This window comes from Microtus pennsylvanicus, chromosome 2 (genome assembly GCF_037038515.1).
Source record: "Microtus pennsylvanicus isolate mMicPen1 chromosome 2, mMicPen1.hap1, whole genome shotgun sequence".
In the NCBI taxonomy this organism is placed as follows: Eukaryota; Metazoa; Chordata; class Mammalia; order Rodentia; family Cricetidae; genus Microtus; species Microtus pennsylvanicus.
Genome location: NC_134580.1, coordinates 31,116,275 through 31,131,809, shown reverse-complemented (window position 1 = coordinate 31,131,809; position 15,535 = coordinate 31,116,275). Strand labels below are relative to the sequence as shown.

The following is a 15,535-nucleotide window of genomic DNA, read 5'->3' as shown; positions in this document are numbered from 1 at the left end:
GCACACATGTGCAGTTGGAGAGGCTTTGTCATTTCCCTGGGACTGGAGAGGCTTTGTCATTCCCCTGGAACTGGAGTCACATGGGTGATGAAAATCCAACTCCAATCCTCTGACAGAGCAGTAAGCACTTTTAATTGCGGAGCCACCTCTCCAAACTGCAAGTCAACTCTTAACCCCATGGAGTCTAGAACTGCCCAACTGTTAGCTGGTCTTCAGGGGACATCTGAAGGTAAGCTACCCCATTCAACTAGGTAGCTCAGTTCAAAAGTCCTCTGGAGCAGCTTCACTTTGAGTGTCTAGAGACCCCGCGTCAAGCAGGAGGACCCCAGGTCTGAAGGGCAGCAGCTTTACTAATAACACTGCAGTGGGAGGAAGGTACAGAGGCTGGCCCTAAAGCCGCCACTGAGAGGGGATCTGCTCAGCTGCTCAGCAAGGCCAGCAAGGTCCCCTCTGGACTGTTTCTCAGTCTCCTGGGTCTCCACGTTAAACTCCTATAGGACATAATCAGAACATTTGTTCAAGTGTACAAAGTAATCAAACCTAAAAAAAGAAGAGAAAGAGAGAGGAGAAAAAAACAAAGAAAAGGCATTAAAGAGACAAAGTTGAGGCCATTGCAGGTACAGAAGCAAGCGAATATTGGAGCCAAGGTCAGCCTGAGGTTCCCGTTCTGGAATGGATGTGCTCACTAACCCTGAAAGTAATGGGGGAATGTTCCCTGGAGAAAGATGATACAATTCTTTTACAGGAAATAAAAGCCAATGTAGACAAAGACCTGAGAAAAATAAAACGTGACTGTTTGGGAATCCACATGGCTTACGAATAAAGAGAACGGATCTAAGATGTCCGAACTTTCCTCATGGGTCTATAAAAGCAGGGATCATAGCAGCTTTAAGAGACAGCAAGGAAAAATGAGTATCTGTTAGGGCAACAGGCATGGAGGTGAGTGATTCAGACAAAGTCATCACTGTTGAGACGGGGTGCTGTAGATACCTACAAGCTTGTCAGTGTCCGCAAAATGAGACACACTCCTCCAGTGGACAGCAAACACTCATGGCAGGTCTAGTTATCTGGGTGCTAATCAATGCCTTATTTTCCATCCACATTTTCCCCCTGAGATAGGATTTCACTGTCCAGCACAGCTCTAGTTGTCCTGGAACTCGCTCTGTAGACTAGGCTGCCGTCAAACTCACAAAGAACTGTTTGCCTCTGCCTCTCGAGTGCTGGGATTATCCATCAACAATGTAGAAGTGGAATTTCTAAATCCATCATCACTGAGTAGGTTATCCCTATACAGCAGGGTATGACTCTCTGTGTGTCACTTTCTTAGCTCCAAGAGAACAGCTATGGTTGATATTCTTTATACACTCTACAACACTGAGCAGGTTTTGCACAACATGGATATTCAATAAACATGGACACAGGGATTAATGGGCAGAGGAAAGAGGTCCTGTAGAAGTGCTGTTCTCACTGTCTGGGTTACCTGACCTAAAGCTAGGTTAGAGTTCCTAGGGAAGCTGGTACAAGCTCTCCAGGGCTGGGGCTTTGTTCACTCGTCCTCCTGGGACTTATGAACTAAGGCAATTCAATACAGAATATAGTATTCAATTGATGTTGATTATCAACAATTGGTATAGGGACAGTCTTCAGAGCTAATGTGAGGCCCCACAATTGCCAAAGCTAGAGGAACTGACAGATTATAGCCAATTAGCAATGCCTGTCCTATTGCTTCACCTTCTTCCTGCCCAGTATATAAAGAAAACACTTGCTAGATAAGCGGTGACCTGCAGGTGGACGTTCTTAGCAGCAGAGCAGGATACAGGGGTGTGTGCTGGCATCCTTGAATCTGGTTTAAGTTAGGGTACGGAGGAAAATGGAAACGTTATTTCACGGCACAGTGCTCAGGTTAGAGCACGGCAGTGGACCTATCCGTCTGAGTCCTCAGTGAGTCAGTGAAGGGTTCTGAGTCAAGGTGCCCTGGAGGTTACTGTGCATTTTCCCGTCTCTAGGAAGAGAGCCCATCTAGCTCTGGGTACCATCCTACATTTGTCCCCGTAAGCTGGGATCCAAGCTGCTTAGGTGTGCACTTCTATTAACTTCAAGGACCCGTCTACTTCCCTGGGGGCCATGCGTATTTGGCTAACTTAAAGGTTGCGGGCTGGCCTCTTCCCCTCATTTACATATCTTCCCAAAGACTAGTGTGCTGGCTGTTCTTGGCTGTCAACATGAGGACATCTGGAGGTAATTAAAACCCCAACTTAGAGGGCACACTTGTGAGGGATTTATGCTTAATTTGGAATAGGAAGATCCACTTCTTTTTTTTTTTTTTAATGGTTTTTTGAGACAGGGTTTCTCTGTGGTTTTGGAGCCTGTCCCAGAACTAGCTCTTGTAGACCAGGCTGGCCTCGAACTCCCAGAGATCTGCCTGCCTCTGCCTCCCGAGTGCTGGGATTAAAGGTGTGTACCACCACCGCCTGGCAGGAAGATCCACTTCTAATCCAGACCTTTGGGACAGGAAGATTCACCTCTAATCTGGGTCACATTTCCTGCTGGAAGCCTAGATAAGGACATGGGAGAAGGAAGCTTTGCTCTTGGCCTGTTTGCTAGCAAGTCATTTTCTTCCCTGGCATCGGCGCCTGCTTCTTTGGAATTCTGGGATATGCTGACAGCTGAGACTCCAGCCTCATGGAGGAACAATGATGGATTCTTGGACCACAGACAGCCATTGTTGGATGAGCTGGATGGTAGCCTGTAAGTCTTTCTAATAAATCCCCTTTCTGTCGAGTCCTGATCCTCTAGAGAACCCTATGCCAGCTTCTTGACAACTCTGAAAGCAGCCATTAATGTGGGAAGGGAATGTGTTTATGAGGTGGAAGTCATTGATGGGGCAGTCCAGGACTCCTGTTACATGACTGAGAAAGATTTCCCAACTGATCTGCCCTAGGTCCCACTGGAATTCCACAGGCAGCTTGCCACAGCGTCCACAAAGCCTCTTCTGAACATGCCCGCCCAGTCTCCAGCCTTCAGACCGTCCATCTCTGCGCCCTTCTCAGCTCCCAGGTACATTCTCCACAGTCGCCCCGCACTTCTCACACACCCCTTCTTTAAACACTGCAAGAAAGAAGTCTTAGTTACACGGAAAGAGGAAAGCAGTCATTGTTAGTGAGGTAGAGGAGCAAGTGCTGGCGGCGTGAGAAACAGTCAACGATGCCACTGCCTCCAACCTGAAAACACAACATGGCAGCTCACGGTCATGAAGGACAGGGCCAGAGAGCCTGGAGGGGAAAAGTTCTCATTTGGTGATCACAGCAGAAATGGCAACACCACAGGCCTTCTTCCCAGGAAAAGTGACTTGATCAGCACATCGGGGAAATATCCATGGACACGGACATGAGGAACAGACCGTGCCCCATCCCCACACCCCTCCTCATCCCCACACCCCACCTCATCCCCACACCTCACCTTATCCCCACACCCCTCCTCATCCCCACACCCTCCTCATCCCCACACCCTCCTCATCCCCACACCCTCCTCATCCCCACACCTCACCTCATCCCCACACCCTCCTCATCCCCACACCTCACCTCATCCCCACACCCTCCTCATCCCCACACCCCTCCTCATCCCCACACCCCTCCTCATCCCCACACCCTCCTCACCCCACACCCCTCCTCACCCCACACCCCTCCTCATCTTTCATCTCAGAATCACATCTCATAGTTGCAGAAAGGGATATTCCACTGACTGGGAGCAGGAAACTTCTGGTGTCCAGGTTAAAGACAGAGGACTTTTTGAATCTAAACAAGCCAGGCCCAGCAATGTGAAGAACAGGACAGCCTCTGGGACAATGCAGGGTCTCCAGAGGTCCCACTCTCATATAAGGTTTTCCTCAAACCCACAGCTATGTGCTAATTGCTAACCTAGCCCAGGTAGTCGCAGCTCAAGCTAGAAAGGGCAAGAAATGGAAAACAGGACACCTACAGCCACGATGAGGAAGTCCAGCCAGCACCAGGCATTGGTGAAGAACTTGACGAAACCATAGGCTGTCCATTTGAGTAGCATCTCCAGGATGAAGATGTAGGTAAAGACCTTGTCGGCGTACTCCAGGATGGTGCGGATGGTCTTCCTCTGCTCAATGTAGATGTCCTCGAAGGCCTGGAAGACAGGCGACAGCTGCCTAGCCAGCAGGAGTGTGCCATTGCGGCAGCTCGTCACACAGCAGCTGCCCACATCAGGTTCCCACTTTGCTTATTTACTGGTTAGTGATGCTGGGCCTGGACCCCATGGCCACCACTGAGCTCCCAGGCTTGTGTTTTATAGACAGGTAATTCACATCCCATAGAATCCAGCTCTTTAAATGCATGGTTCAGTGGCTTTTAGGATAAACCACCACCACAGCACTTCATAACATTTCACTACCCACTTAACACATCTTCTCCCTGCCATCCTCCTCCCCACAGCCTCTTGGTCCTCGGCATACTAATCTGTCCTTCCTGGACATTTCATAGAAATGAGATGATCCTATACATGTTCTTTGTGCCTAGCTTCTCCCCCTCCCTTTTTTTTGAGACAGGGTTTCTCTGTGTAGCCTTAGCTGTCCTGGAACAACCTCTTGCAGACCAGCCTGGCCTCGAACTCACAGAGATCCACCTGCTTCTGCCTCCCAAGTGCTGGGATTAAAGGCGTATGGCACCGCTGCCTGGCATGGCTGCTTCTTTTTATTTTATTTTATTTTTTGAGACAGGGTTTCTCTGTGGTTTTGGAGCCTGGAACTAGCTCTTGTAGACCAGAAAAATTATTATTTTTTGATCACATGCCTGTGTGTGTGTGTGTTTGCATATGGGTATGCGTGCATGAGCGCAGGTGCCTGTGGAGGCCAGAGATGCTGGATCGCCTGCTACTAGAGTTACAGGCAGTTGTGAACTGTCTGATGTAGGTGCTAGGAATTGAACTCAGGTCCTCTGAAAAAGAGGTATGCACTCTTAACAGCTGAGCCATCTCTTCAATCTCTATGTCTGGGTTCTTAACTAAGCACAAAGTCTCAATCTCCCCACACTGTAGCACATATTCAGTCTTTATGGAGAGCATGACTCATCGTTAGTTGGTGGCTGTTCATATTTTTAAGCTAGTATAAATAATTCTGCCTGGAGTATTTGTGTTTTTTTTTAAATATTTTTATGGTTTATTTAACTTTATTTTATGTGCATTGGTGTGAAGTGTCAGATCCCCTGGAACTGATCTTCAGACAGTTGTGAGCTGCCATGTGGTTGCTGGGAATTGAACCCGGGTCCTCTGGAAGAGCAGTCAGTGCTCTTAACCACTGAGCCATCTCTCCAGCCCAGTATTTGTGTTTTATGTGACAATGTGTTTCCATTTCTTCTTCTTCTCTCTCTCTTTTTCTTTCTTTTCTTTCTTTTTTTTTCCTGGTTTTTCTCTGTGTAGCTTTGGAGCCCATCCTGGAAATCACTATGTAGACCAGGCCGGCCTCGAGCTCACAGAGATTCATCTGCCTCTGTCTCCCTAGTGCTGAGATTTGCATCACCACTGCTTGGCCATAAGATCAGGAGTAGAATTTGCTGGTAACATCTTGACATTTTTGAGGAACTGGCAACTGTTTTCCACAGTAGCCGAGCCATTTCACACTCACCAGAGGGCTGGGAGTGTTTCAGTTACTGGAAACATGACCCACAGTTTATCAGACTTGACAAGATCTTTTCTCCTTTAGTTCCTTGGTGTCACAGATATGGGGGAAGGGACACAGGGTGGGACAGTCTTTGACGCAGAAAGCGACAGTGCTACTTTCTTTCCATGGAGCACATGGCGGACTATGGCTGTGGTGTGAAGAGCTGGTGTGATGGTTAATTGTGACTGGAGAGCAGTGAAGCCTACCTCTAGCTGTGTCAGTGAGAGCAGTTCTTGGGGAGGCCAATAGGAGGCTTTAATCCACTGATGGGTTCAAAATCTGAAAGGATTGAACTGTGAGGTTGTAGAGCTTCCTCCTTGGTTAGATAAAGCAGCTTTTTGGGAGCTTGCGGACTGTGGTAGTTTGACTGTAATTGACCCCATAATCTCACAGGGAGTGGCACTGTTAGAAGGTGTGGCTTTGTTGGAGTGGGTATGGTTTTGTTAGAGGAAGTGTGTCATGGGGGCAAGCTTTGATTTTCCTATGCTCAGGATACCACCCAGTGAGTCAGCTGACTTCCTGTTGCCTGCAAGACGTAGGATTCTCAGCTACAGCTACAGCACCACGTCTGCCTGCATGCCACCATGATCCTGTCATGATGATAACGGACCAAACCTCTGAAACTGTAAGTGAACCATTCTGATGAACTGTTTGCTTCATAAGAGTTGCCACGATCATGTTATCTCTTCACAGCAATACAAACCCTAACTAAGACAGAAGTTGGTACCAGGAGTTGGGTATTACTGTGCTAGGTCTACCATGTTTTTGCTTGGGCTATAAAAGCAGCAGAATGCTTTAAGCACTGTTTAATGAGCCATCCTGATAGAAGCATGGAAGACAGTGGTGCTTTGATGAACTGTGGGGCCAAGAGGTTTCAAAGGAGAAGAATGTTAGTATGTAGTCTAGAGACTGGTCTTGTGATATTTTGGTGAAGAAAGTAGCTGCTTTTTGCCCTTGTCCAAGAGTCTGCCTGAAGCTAAAGTGAAGAGTTTTGGATTAATTACATTGGCAGAAGAAATCTCAAAACAACCTAGTATAGACTCTTTTGTGTGGTTCCTAATGTTCATGCTTATAAAGATTAAGATGAAAAGGAGCAAGCTGGTTAAATTACAAAATATGAATTTTGAGAAAACGAGCAGTAGGAAGTGGGACGGAGTAACGTCCTGTGTTCAAGGAGATGAACGGATTAAGAAATGAAGTCAGGTGTGGTGGGTCACACCTTTAATCCCAGCACTGGGAAGGCAGAGGCTGGCGATCTCTGAGATTGAGGAAAGCCTGGCCTATAGAACAAGTTTCAGGACAGTCAAGCTTAGGCAGGGAAGGACAGAAAGCTGGTGAAGATATAACTGAACAAGGGGGCCATGTTTCAGTACAAGGCATGTGTCGGGAATGTCCCCGAATGGAGGCATAGTAGAGACCATTGTGTGAAACTGAAGTTGAAGCCTGGATTGCCTTGGTGAACCCATGATGCTAGAGATGACAGCTGTGGGACACCTGCAGGGGAGAGCTGGTAACAGGGAGCAGAGCCAGCTCAGGAGAGAAGTGTGTTACAGTCAACTAAGCTGAATGGAATTGGAGATCCGATGAGCACTCTGACATTAGACATTGAGATGTAGAGTTTAGAGTTTGCCCAGATGGTTTTGAGTCTTGCTTTGGTCCAGTATTTTCTCACTCTGCTCCCTTCCCTGTGTTTTGGAATGGTAATGTGTATCCTATGCCATTATATGTTGGAAGTATGTGATCTGCTTTTAGATTTGGAATTTAAAGAAGATTACAGTTCAGAGACTGCATGAATCTCAGAAGAGACTTTGAACCCTAGTCAAGTATTTTCTTTATAAGAGTTTCTGTGATCTTAGTGTCTCTTCACAGCAACAGAATAACTAAGACAGGGGTATTATTTGGTCCCGACCCCTCTTCCTGCCTCCTGACCACCATGGGGCGAACCATGTCCCCTTCACATGTTCCTGTTGCCATGGCAATTCTGCCTCCACAGTCTCAGAAGCAAAGAGCCAAATGGTCACCAACTAACCCTGAAGAAGATCCAGAGTGGACTTTGCTGTCAAGTGTTGCCAGTGACATGAAGAGTCCCTAACGCAGGAGGAAACGCTTGGAGTGAGGGAAGCACTGTGCAGGAGAAAAGTCCCCTGGGATGCAACAAGAAGCACCTGCTTTGGACAGCTCCAAAAGGAGAATCAGGCCTCTAGAGCCATCTTCCGAGAAGGAGGGCTGGAGATGTAGCTCGTCGGTAGTGTGCCTAACTCACATGTACAGGGTTCTGGTATAGGTTCTCTGCACAAGGGGAAAAAGGAGGCACACAAACAACAGGTGTGCCACACCATTTCATGAATGGGCAGGAGAGGCGTTAGTCATGGAACCCGAGATCCTTCTCATGGTCTTGACACAAATGAATTCTCAGTGAAAAACAGGAACAGCTTCCCCTTAAGGCAGAGCACTGGTTTAGGAATCTATTCTGTACGGCAAGATGAGATGACCATGAGTGGTCTCCTGTCACTGGTGGCCTCCCTCTGGGGTTCAGTGTAGCCTGGATGCTGTAGCTATGGTTTCCTTTCAGGATGTCTGTCTTTCTTCCTTCCTCCCTGTCCCTCCCTCCTTTTTCTTTCTTTGAGGTGGGGTCTCTGCAGGTGGCCATGTCAGAGGGGCTGCAGCCAGCAATGGGGCTGATGGAACACAGCCCAGCAGACAGCAAAGCTATGATGGGATCCTGCAGAGGCAAAGCCCAGGATTGTTCCCAGGATGTCCCTTGCTTCTGCTGTGCTTCCTTCTGCTTGCCGCTGCCTTGTTCCTGTTGTATTTGGCACGATGTGGTTACTCTGTGAAAGGATCCCACTGTACCTAGTACAGTGTGATTGTTTCCTGAGAAAACCCCGCTCCTCACTGAGCACTTTACTTGCAGATGGTTTTGTTTATAAGAGAAATGATGATTAGTTACATCAATGATGTAACTGGACTTTCTGAGTTAGCCTAAAAGATATCGGTGGCTAAGTCAATTAGTGAAAATGATTAGGGAAATGGTTTGGGTTATTCTGTCAATTGTTCCAAAAAGAGATACAAAGAAGAAGAAGAAGAAGAAGAAGAAGAAGAAGAAGAAGAAGAAGAAGAAGAAGAAGAAGAAGAAGAAGAAGAAGAAGAAGAAGAAGAAGAAGCAGCAGCAGCAGCAGCAGCAAAATAGGCTAAAAGTTACCTTCTCCTTTGTTAGATGTGAGATTTGCATAAGATGGGAAATAAGAACAAGGAAGTTTCATGCATTATAAAGCCAGAAATTCTGCCCGTGGGAGAACAGGCTGATGATCAAAGACAGCAATTACGTCCCCACACCCAAGCTTAGGCCTGAGTTCCTTGGTCATGCAGCTTACAGAATTAATTGCAGGTTTTGGTATGCAGCTTGAAAAAAACAAAATTGTGAAAGGAAATTAAATGACCCTACTGTGTGTAAAGAAAAACAGCTGTTTAAGTGACCACTTGTCTAGACTTTGTGTAGAGAAGAAGCAGGCTAGGGACCTGCTGCACTGCAACTACCTGCCTGCGGGCACAAAGGAACTGGCTGGGATGGACTTGGCTCGCTTAAGGCTTTGTTAATCAATCAGAAAACAATCATTGCTTTGGGGTGAAGAAGTTATAGTGGGAAAATTAATACAAAGAAAAAATGTTTAACTACTCATGGGCGTCTAAGAAAAACATGTAACTTGTGATTATAATGTGATTTCTTCCTGTGTAAAGATTTTAATTTGTTTTTGGAAAATATGTAACTTGTGGCTGTAAGGTAATCTTTCTTGTGTAGAAATTTTTGTCTTAGGGGAAATGAAAGGGATAAGAGAAAAATAAGAAATATAGAAGGAGAGCAACAGGGAAAAAGGAGGAGGGAATCGGGGTAGACGAGTGGAACAAGCAGCAGAGAGAAAAGTAAGACAATTGCGCATTGCCCACACCACCCCTGTCCAGTGTCGGGGCCGGCTGAGGGCTGATTCTCTTGGCAGGTCTCTCTGTGAAGCCCCGAGGAGTCTGGAAGTCACTCTGAGACCAGGCTTGCCCTGAACTCATGGAGATTCGCTTGTCTCTGTTTCCTGGGTGCTGGGTTAAATGCGTGAGCTACCAGGCATACATCTGTTAATGGCACAGGGTCTCGCACGGAGCCACTGTGCACTCTTGTCCTCTGTGAAGGGTAAACACTGCTTATGGTGAAGAGTAAAGAGTACAAACCCCTGGGTCACTGCTGTCTACTCTGTGTGGAGAATGACGAAGACCATCCCCATTCTCCCAGCGTAGTCTGGCAGAGGCCATGCTATTCTCACCCAGGAACCTCCACAGCACCCCAGGAAGCACAGTGTGAGTCGCTGTGTGACAGGTGACCCAGGGCAGGTGGGACAGCCTGGCTCCCATCTGGCAGGCCTGCCATCTTTTGGGCCTCGGGCTTTAACCCTAAAGCCTCCTTAATAGACTTCTCCTAGGATGGCTCAGCACTGAAGAGCACTGGCTGCTTGCTCTTCCATAGGTCCTGAGTTCAATTCCTAGCAATCACATAGTGGCTCCCAACCATCTATAGTGGGATCTGATGCCCTCTTCTGGCATAAAGGTGTACATGCAGATAGAGTACTCATACATAAATAAATCTTAAAGAAAAAAAAAAGACTCCAGGACCCCAGCCAATGGGCAGAACCACGCCCAGCCTCTTTCTGCTATCTTTGTGCCCTTCCCCCATTAGTCCCCAGTCATTTCCCTAAATCTCACCAGGGCACCACTGCTGAGCAAGATCATGAAGATGATGAAGGTCTCAAACCAATTGTGCTCTACAATGAGGAAGCAGGTTTTCCGAAGGATCCACCAGGACTTGCCTAGCCCTTCCTCAATGTTGACCTGGCAGCACTTGAACCGCTGGACACAACCTGGCGCCAATGGAAGAGTCAGGTCAAACGGGATGCTTGTGCGGCCTGTCCCTTTCCAGCCTCCAGTACACAGCAGTGGGACAGCAGCTAAGGCTATCTCCAAAGTGACAGGGCCAGAGTCCTGCGAGGGTGTCAGGAGGAGGCACACTACAGTGGAGACAGTCCTAGTGGCAGCCCGGGGGCTGGTGTCAAGAGAAGACAGGCAAGACAAACTAGACACTAGGAACTTGTGTGTCAGAACTGAGTAAGGGAAACAATAACAAAACTCCTGATCAAAATGGTGGCCAGCTCGTGCACCCCCAACCCCTGCACTGAGGTAACTGAATGACCTGCAGGCTTCATGCCAGCCCTTTCCTGCCCCTTTTTCACCCTCTGTGAAGCAGGCGTCCGGATCCAAGTATTCCTCAGGCTGCTCCACAGGGACTTCTTCCACCTCAGGCTTGATATCGATGGTGCTTCCCTCAGAGGAGCTGGTGTCATCCAGTTTCTAGTCACAAAAGAAGAGCACAGTCAAGAAGCTGCACAGGGGCATAAATCCACCTCTGCTGGGGTCACGGGCACATGCCTCTGACCTGCGCCACCTCTGCCGGGGTCACGGGCACATGCCTCTGACCTGCGCCACCTCTGCCGGGGTCACGGGCACATGCCCCTGACCTGCGCCACCTCTGCCGGGGTCACGGGCACATGCCCCTGACCTGCGCCACCTCTGCCGGGGTCACGGGCACATGCCCCTGACCTGCGCCACCTCTGCCGGGGTCACGGGCACATGCCCCTGACCTGCGCCACCTCTGCCGGGGTCACGGGCACATGCCCCTGACCTGCGCCACCTCTGCCGGGGTCACGGGCACATGCCCCTGACCTGCGCCACCTCTGCCGGGGTCACGGGCACATGCCCCTGACCTGCGCCACCTCTGCCGGGGTCACGGGCACATGCCCCTGACCTGCGCCACCTCTGCCGGGGTCACGGGCACATGCCCCTGACCTGCGCCACCTCTGCCGGGGTCACGGGAACATGCCCCTGACCTGCGCCACCTCTGCTGGGTCACGGGCACATGCCTCTGACCTGTGCCACCTCTGCCGGGGTCACGGGAACATACCCCTGACCTGCGCCACCTCTGCCGGGGTCACGGGCACATGCCCCTGACCTGCGCCACCTCTGCCGGGGTCACGGGAACATGCCTCTGACCTGCGCCACCTCTGCTGGGGTCACGGGCACATGCCTCTGACCTGTGCCACCTCTGCTGGGTCACGGGAACATGCCCCTGACCTGCGCCACCTCTGCTGGGGTCACGGGAACATGCCTCTGACCTGCGCCACCTCTGCTGGGGTCACGGGCACATGCCTCTGACCTGTGCCACCTCTGCTGGGTCACGGGAACATGCCCCTGACCTGTGCCATCTTTGCTGGGTAACAGGCACATGCCCCTGACCTACGCCACCTCTGCTGGGTCACGGGAACATACCCCTGACCTGCGCCACCTCTGCCGGGGTCACGGGCACATGCCTCTGACCTGTGCCACCTCTGCTGGGTCACGGGAACATGCCCCTGACCTGTACCACCTCTGCTGGGGTCACGGGCACATGTCCCTGACCTGCGCCACCTCTGCCGGGGTCACGGACACATGTCCCTGACCTGCGCCACCTCTGCTGGGGTCACGGGCACATGCCCCTGACCTGTGCCACCTCTGCTGGGGTCACGGGCACATGTCCCTGACCTGTGCCACCTCTGCTGGGTCACGGGCAGACAGGCACTAGTCACAGAGCCGTCTGTGGGTCTCTGGGCTAAGGTCAAGTGGACAAAGAGGAGAGACAAACTAAAAGGGTTTACTCTGGCCTCAGACCCAGGGACTCCAGAAGTCATGCAACAAACTCAGGCTTAGCCTAGAGGTCGTGGCTCTGGGGGCTGCGCTGGCTCCCAAAGTAAAGTGCCTATTGCAAAATCTTTCCATTAGGCCCAGGGCTGAGCCAGTCTTTGGAGCTGGTCCTCACACACAATAGGGGTGGTGTTCTCAGTTGGGACCTTACATCTTTGCTGCCTTCAGGGTCTGACTCGCTGCTAACGTCCTCGGTGTTGAGGTTCTCAAAGTCAGACTCGCCCACAGCAATGGGCACCCGAACCGTCAAGTTTGGGTTGTTGATGAAGGACATATGGTCCTCGTCGATGATGTATTTCTCCACGCTGCTGCCGATGCCGCTGGTTGTACCGTTGCCATTCTTCTGGAAGTCGCCATTCCGGTGGATGTCCACACCAGTGTGGTTGGCGATGCAATTGGCCTTCTTTTCGTACAGTTCATCTAGAGGTTTGACCTCATCCGCCTCCCGCTGCTTAAAGTGCGCCTGCATGAAGGCGTGCACCTTTACTTTGGTCCAAGCCACCCCCTTCTTGATCCGGATGACAGAGATCTGCAGATTGTTCATCTCCCCATCATCATCTGTGGCTGCTAGGTTGTCTGCACTGAAGGAGCTCAGAAGCAAGGCCAGAAATAGGTTCAGCACCTACAACGGGGCAGCAGGAAAAGGAGCAATGGTGGGATTAGAAGTTATCTACTCAGGGCTACAGCAGAAGCCAACAGCGCTGCATTGAGCAGAGTTTCTGTTGTACTCTGTTTGGCTCCTATCATAGGTCATTTTGTTTATTGATTTGTGCTGTGGACGAATGCTCTCCTAGTATGCTGTGTCCAGCTCCTCCACATGGAATTTTAAATGTTCACATCAGCAGACAGGGATTTCTCTTGGTTTTAATATAAGGAGTTTCTGCACCTCCCTCAGCTCTTTTATGCTGTTATATTTGTATACACACGCACCAAACACATTATGCCATTTTGGCCTTTAAATGAATAAACCCGTAATGATTATGACACGGGTAGCTTTTAGGTCACACTTCCAGCAACACCGAATAAACTACAGAAATGCAGAGATGGGGTCCAGAGAGACTATGACAAAAGCTGCAGGTCTAGGAATCAGTATAAAAACAAATAACCCCCCCCCCCAAATAAATAAATAAATAAAATAAAAATAAAAACAAATACCCAGAGACAGGCGCTAGAGGACCAGGATTTAGGGAGCAGGGTTGGCAGAGAACGTCATGGATCACAGAAACCCTGCAATGACTTTATTACGGGAGAGCCAGGGCTGCCGCCAAGGAATGTGCCCGCTGCAGACCAGCTTCTTGCGGCAGAGAAGGGAGAAGAGCTGCACTGTCTGAGTGTATGGGGACTGGGTGAGCTGCTTTGCCAGCTGCAGTGTGCTGTGCAGTCATCCAGTGAGCATGGGGCAATGTCTGTGGACATCTTTTTGTCATTGCAATTGGGAGATGCTCCTGGCGTGGGTAGAGTCCGGGGACAGTGGAGGCTGGGACAGTTCAGCAGGCCCACAGCAGAGTATGTGGCCTGAGGTTTCAACAGTGCCAAAGGGAACACATGCTGATGTTTCTAGAAAAAGGACAAATAAAAACCCTCAAGTCTATCAGCTATGTGACCTTGGAGGAAGTTGTGGGGGTCACTTGACCTTACTCCGTTTTCCCTTTTCAGTCATGATCATGGTGTGCCATGACTCAGTGGGCACTCCAGGAAGAGTCATTTCTTCATTTGTACCTTAAAGCAGACCTGGCCAAGGAAGAGTTCAACAGAGGAGGAAGAAGGTAAAGAAGCCAAGCAGCCCGAGGTGAGCAACAACAGGTCCAAACTGGTACTAACCACCAAGTTGCCGATGACCATGACCATCATAAAGACAATGAGGCACATGGCCTGGCCGGCCACCTCCATGCAGTCCCACATGGTCTCGATCCACTCCCCGCACAGCACGCGGAAGACGATGAGGAAGGAGTGGAAGAAGTCGTTCATGTGCCAGCGCGGCAGCTCGCAGTCCTGGTTGATCTTGCACACGCACTCCTTGTAGCTCTTCCCGAAGAGCTGCATCCCCACCACAGCGAAGATGAAGACGATGATAGCTAGCACCAAGGTCAGGTTGCCCAGGGCACCAACGGAGTTCCCAATGATCTTGATCAACATGTTCAGGGTGGGCCAGGACTTGGCCAATTTGAAGACTCGGAGCTAAGGAGAAAACAAACAAACAAAAATGAAACGGTAAACCACTGTCTCACAACATTGCTGAAATAAAACGTGAAATTAAGAAGGCTGGCTTAAATTTGTCACCCTTAGGAAATTCTCAGGACTTTCTAACCATGTCTCAGACTAAGAGATTAAATTGAGGTATGGATAAAAGAAAGTTGGATAATTTTAGAAGTTAAATGAAAAGTTTAAAGCTAGGACCCAAGGACCTGTCTCTGGCTCTTTATATTGTTCTGAGTCAGAGTCCTTTCTGCTTTGGTTCCTTAATTCTCAGAGAGAAAAATCAGCAAGAAGTATATAATCTGTAGGGAACCGTGAGGACAGTAAAATAGTACCTCTGTTACCCTAAAAAGCAAGCATTAGAAAATGCTAAGGATTCCTTCAGCTTGCCAACAGCTGGCCAATGGCTGATATGAGAGTGTGAGGCATTCAGGATAACTGGTGGAAAATGACAACTCCCAAGTAGTGGCAGAGCAAACATGGCCAACATCTGTGGAAGGGGCAACCACTGTCACTAATTCAGAAAACCTAAGTTTTGGTGTCTGTCTATCACACGTGTTTATACTCTGTAATAATTACAAGGTCCTGGCAAACAGACTAAGAATTACGATGCATGAAGCCATGGTGTGTTGGCCAAGGGAATGATAATAATAATATCAGCATTAGATGTCACGTGTTACAATACATAGACATCTTGGTAGATGTCAATAGCAGTAATTTGTGCCAACTGGAAATGTGGGCCTTCTCTGAAGGCTTGAGATTCACCTGTGTGCCATTCTGGACCACTCGTATTGTTTTTCCTGCTTGGATTCTAATTTATTCAAAATATTAGTCTTCAGGTTTTTCTATCACTCTATCCTTTCTCTTGTAATTGAGATAAGGTTT

At 49.2% G+C, this 15,535-nt stretch overlaps 1 protein-coding gene across 2 annotated transcripts in view; it reads right to left on the bottom strand.

Moving 5' to 3' along the window:
* The window catches only part of Scn8a (sodium voltage-gated channel alpha subunit 8), a 177,063-nt gene that overhangs the window by 24,218 nt on the left and 137,310 nt on the right, over nt 1-15,535 (bottom strand). For both annotated transcript variants that reach the window (XM_075960706.1, XM_075960707.1), the window contains exons 16-20: nt 14,276-14,632; nt 12,606-13,076; nt 10,951-11,068; nt 10,427-10,581; nt 3,979-4,152 (exon numbers count right to left, since the gene is read on the bottom strand). In XM_075960706.1, the coding sequence (XP_075816821.1) occupies nt 3,979-4,152; nt 10,427-10,581; nt 10,951-11,068; nt 12,606-13,076; nt 14,276-14,632 (1,275 nt within the window). The remainder of the gene's footprint in view (nt 1-3,978; nt 4,153-10,426; nt 10,582-10,950; nt 11,069-12,605; nt 13,077-14,275; nt 14,633-15,535) is intronic.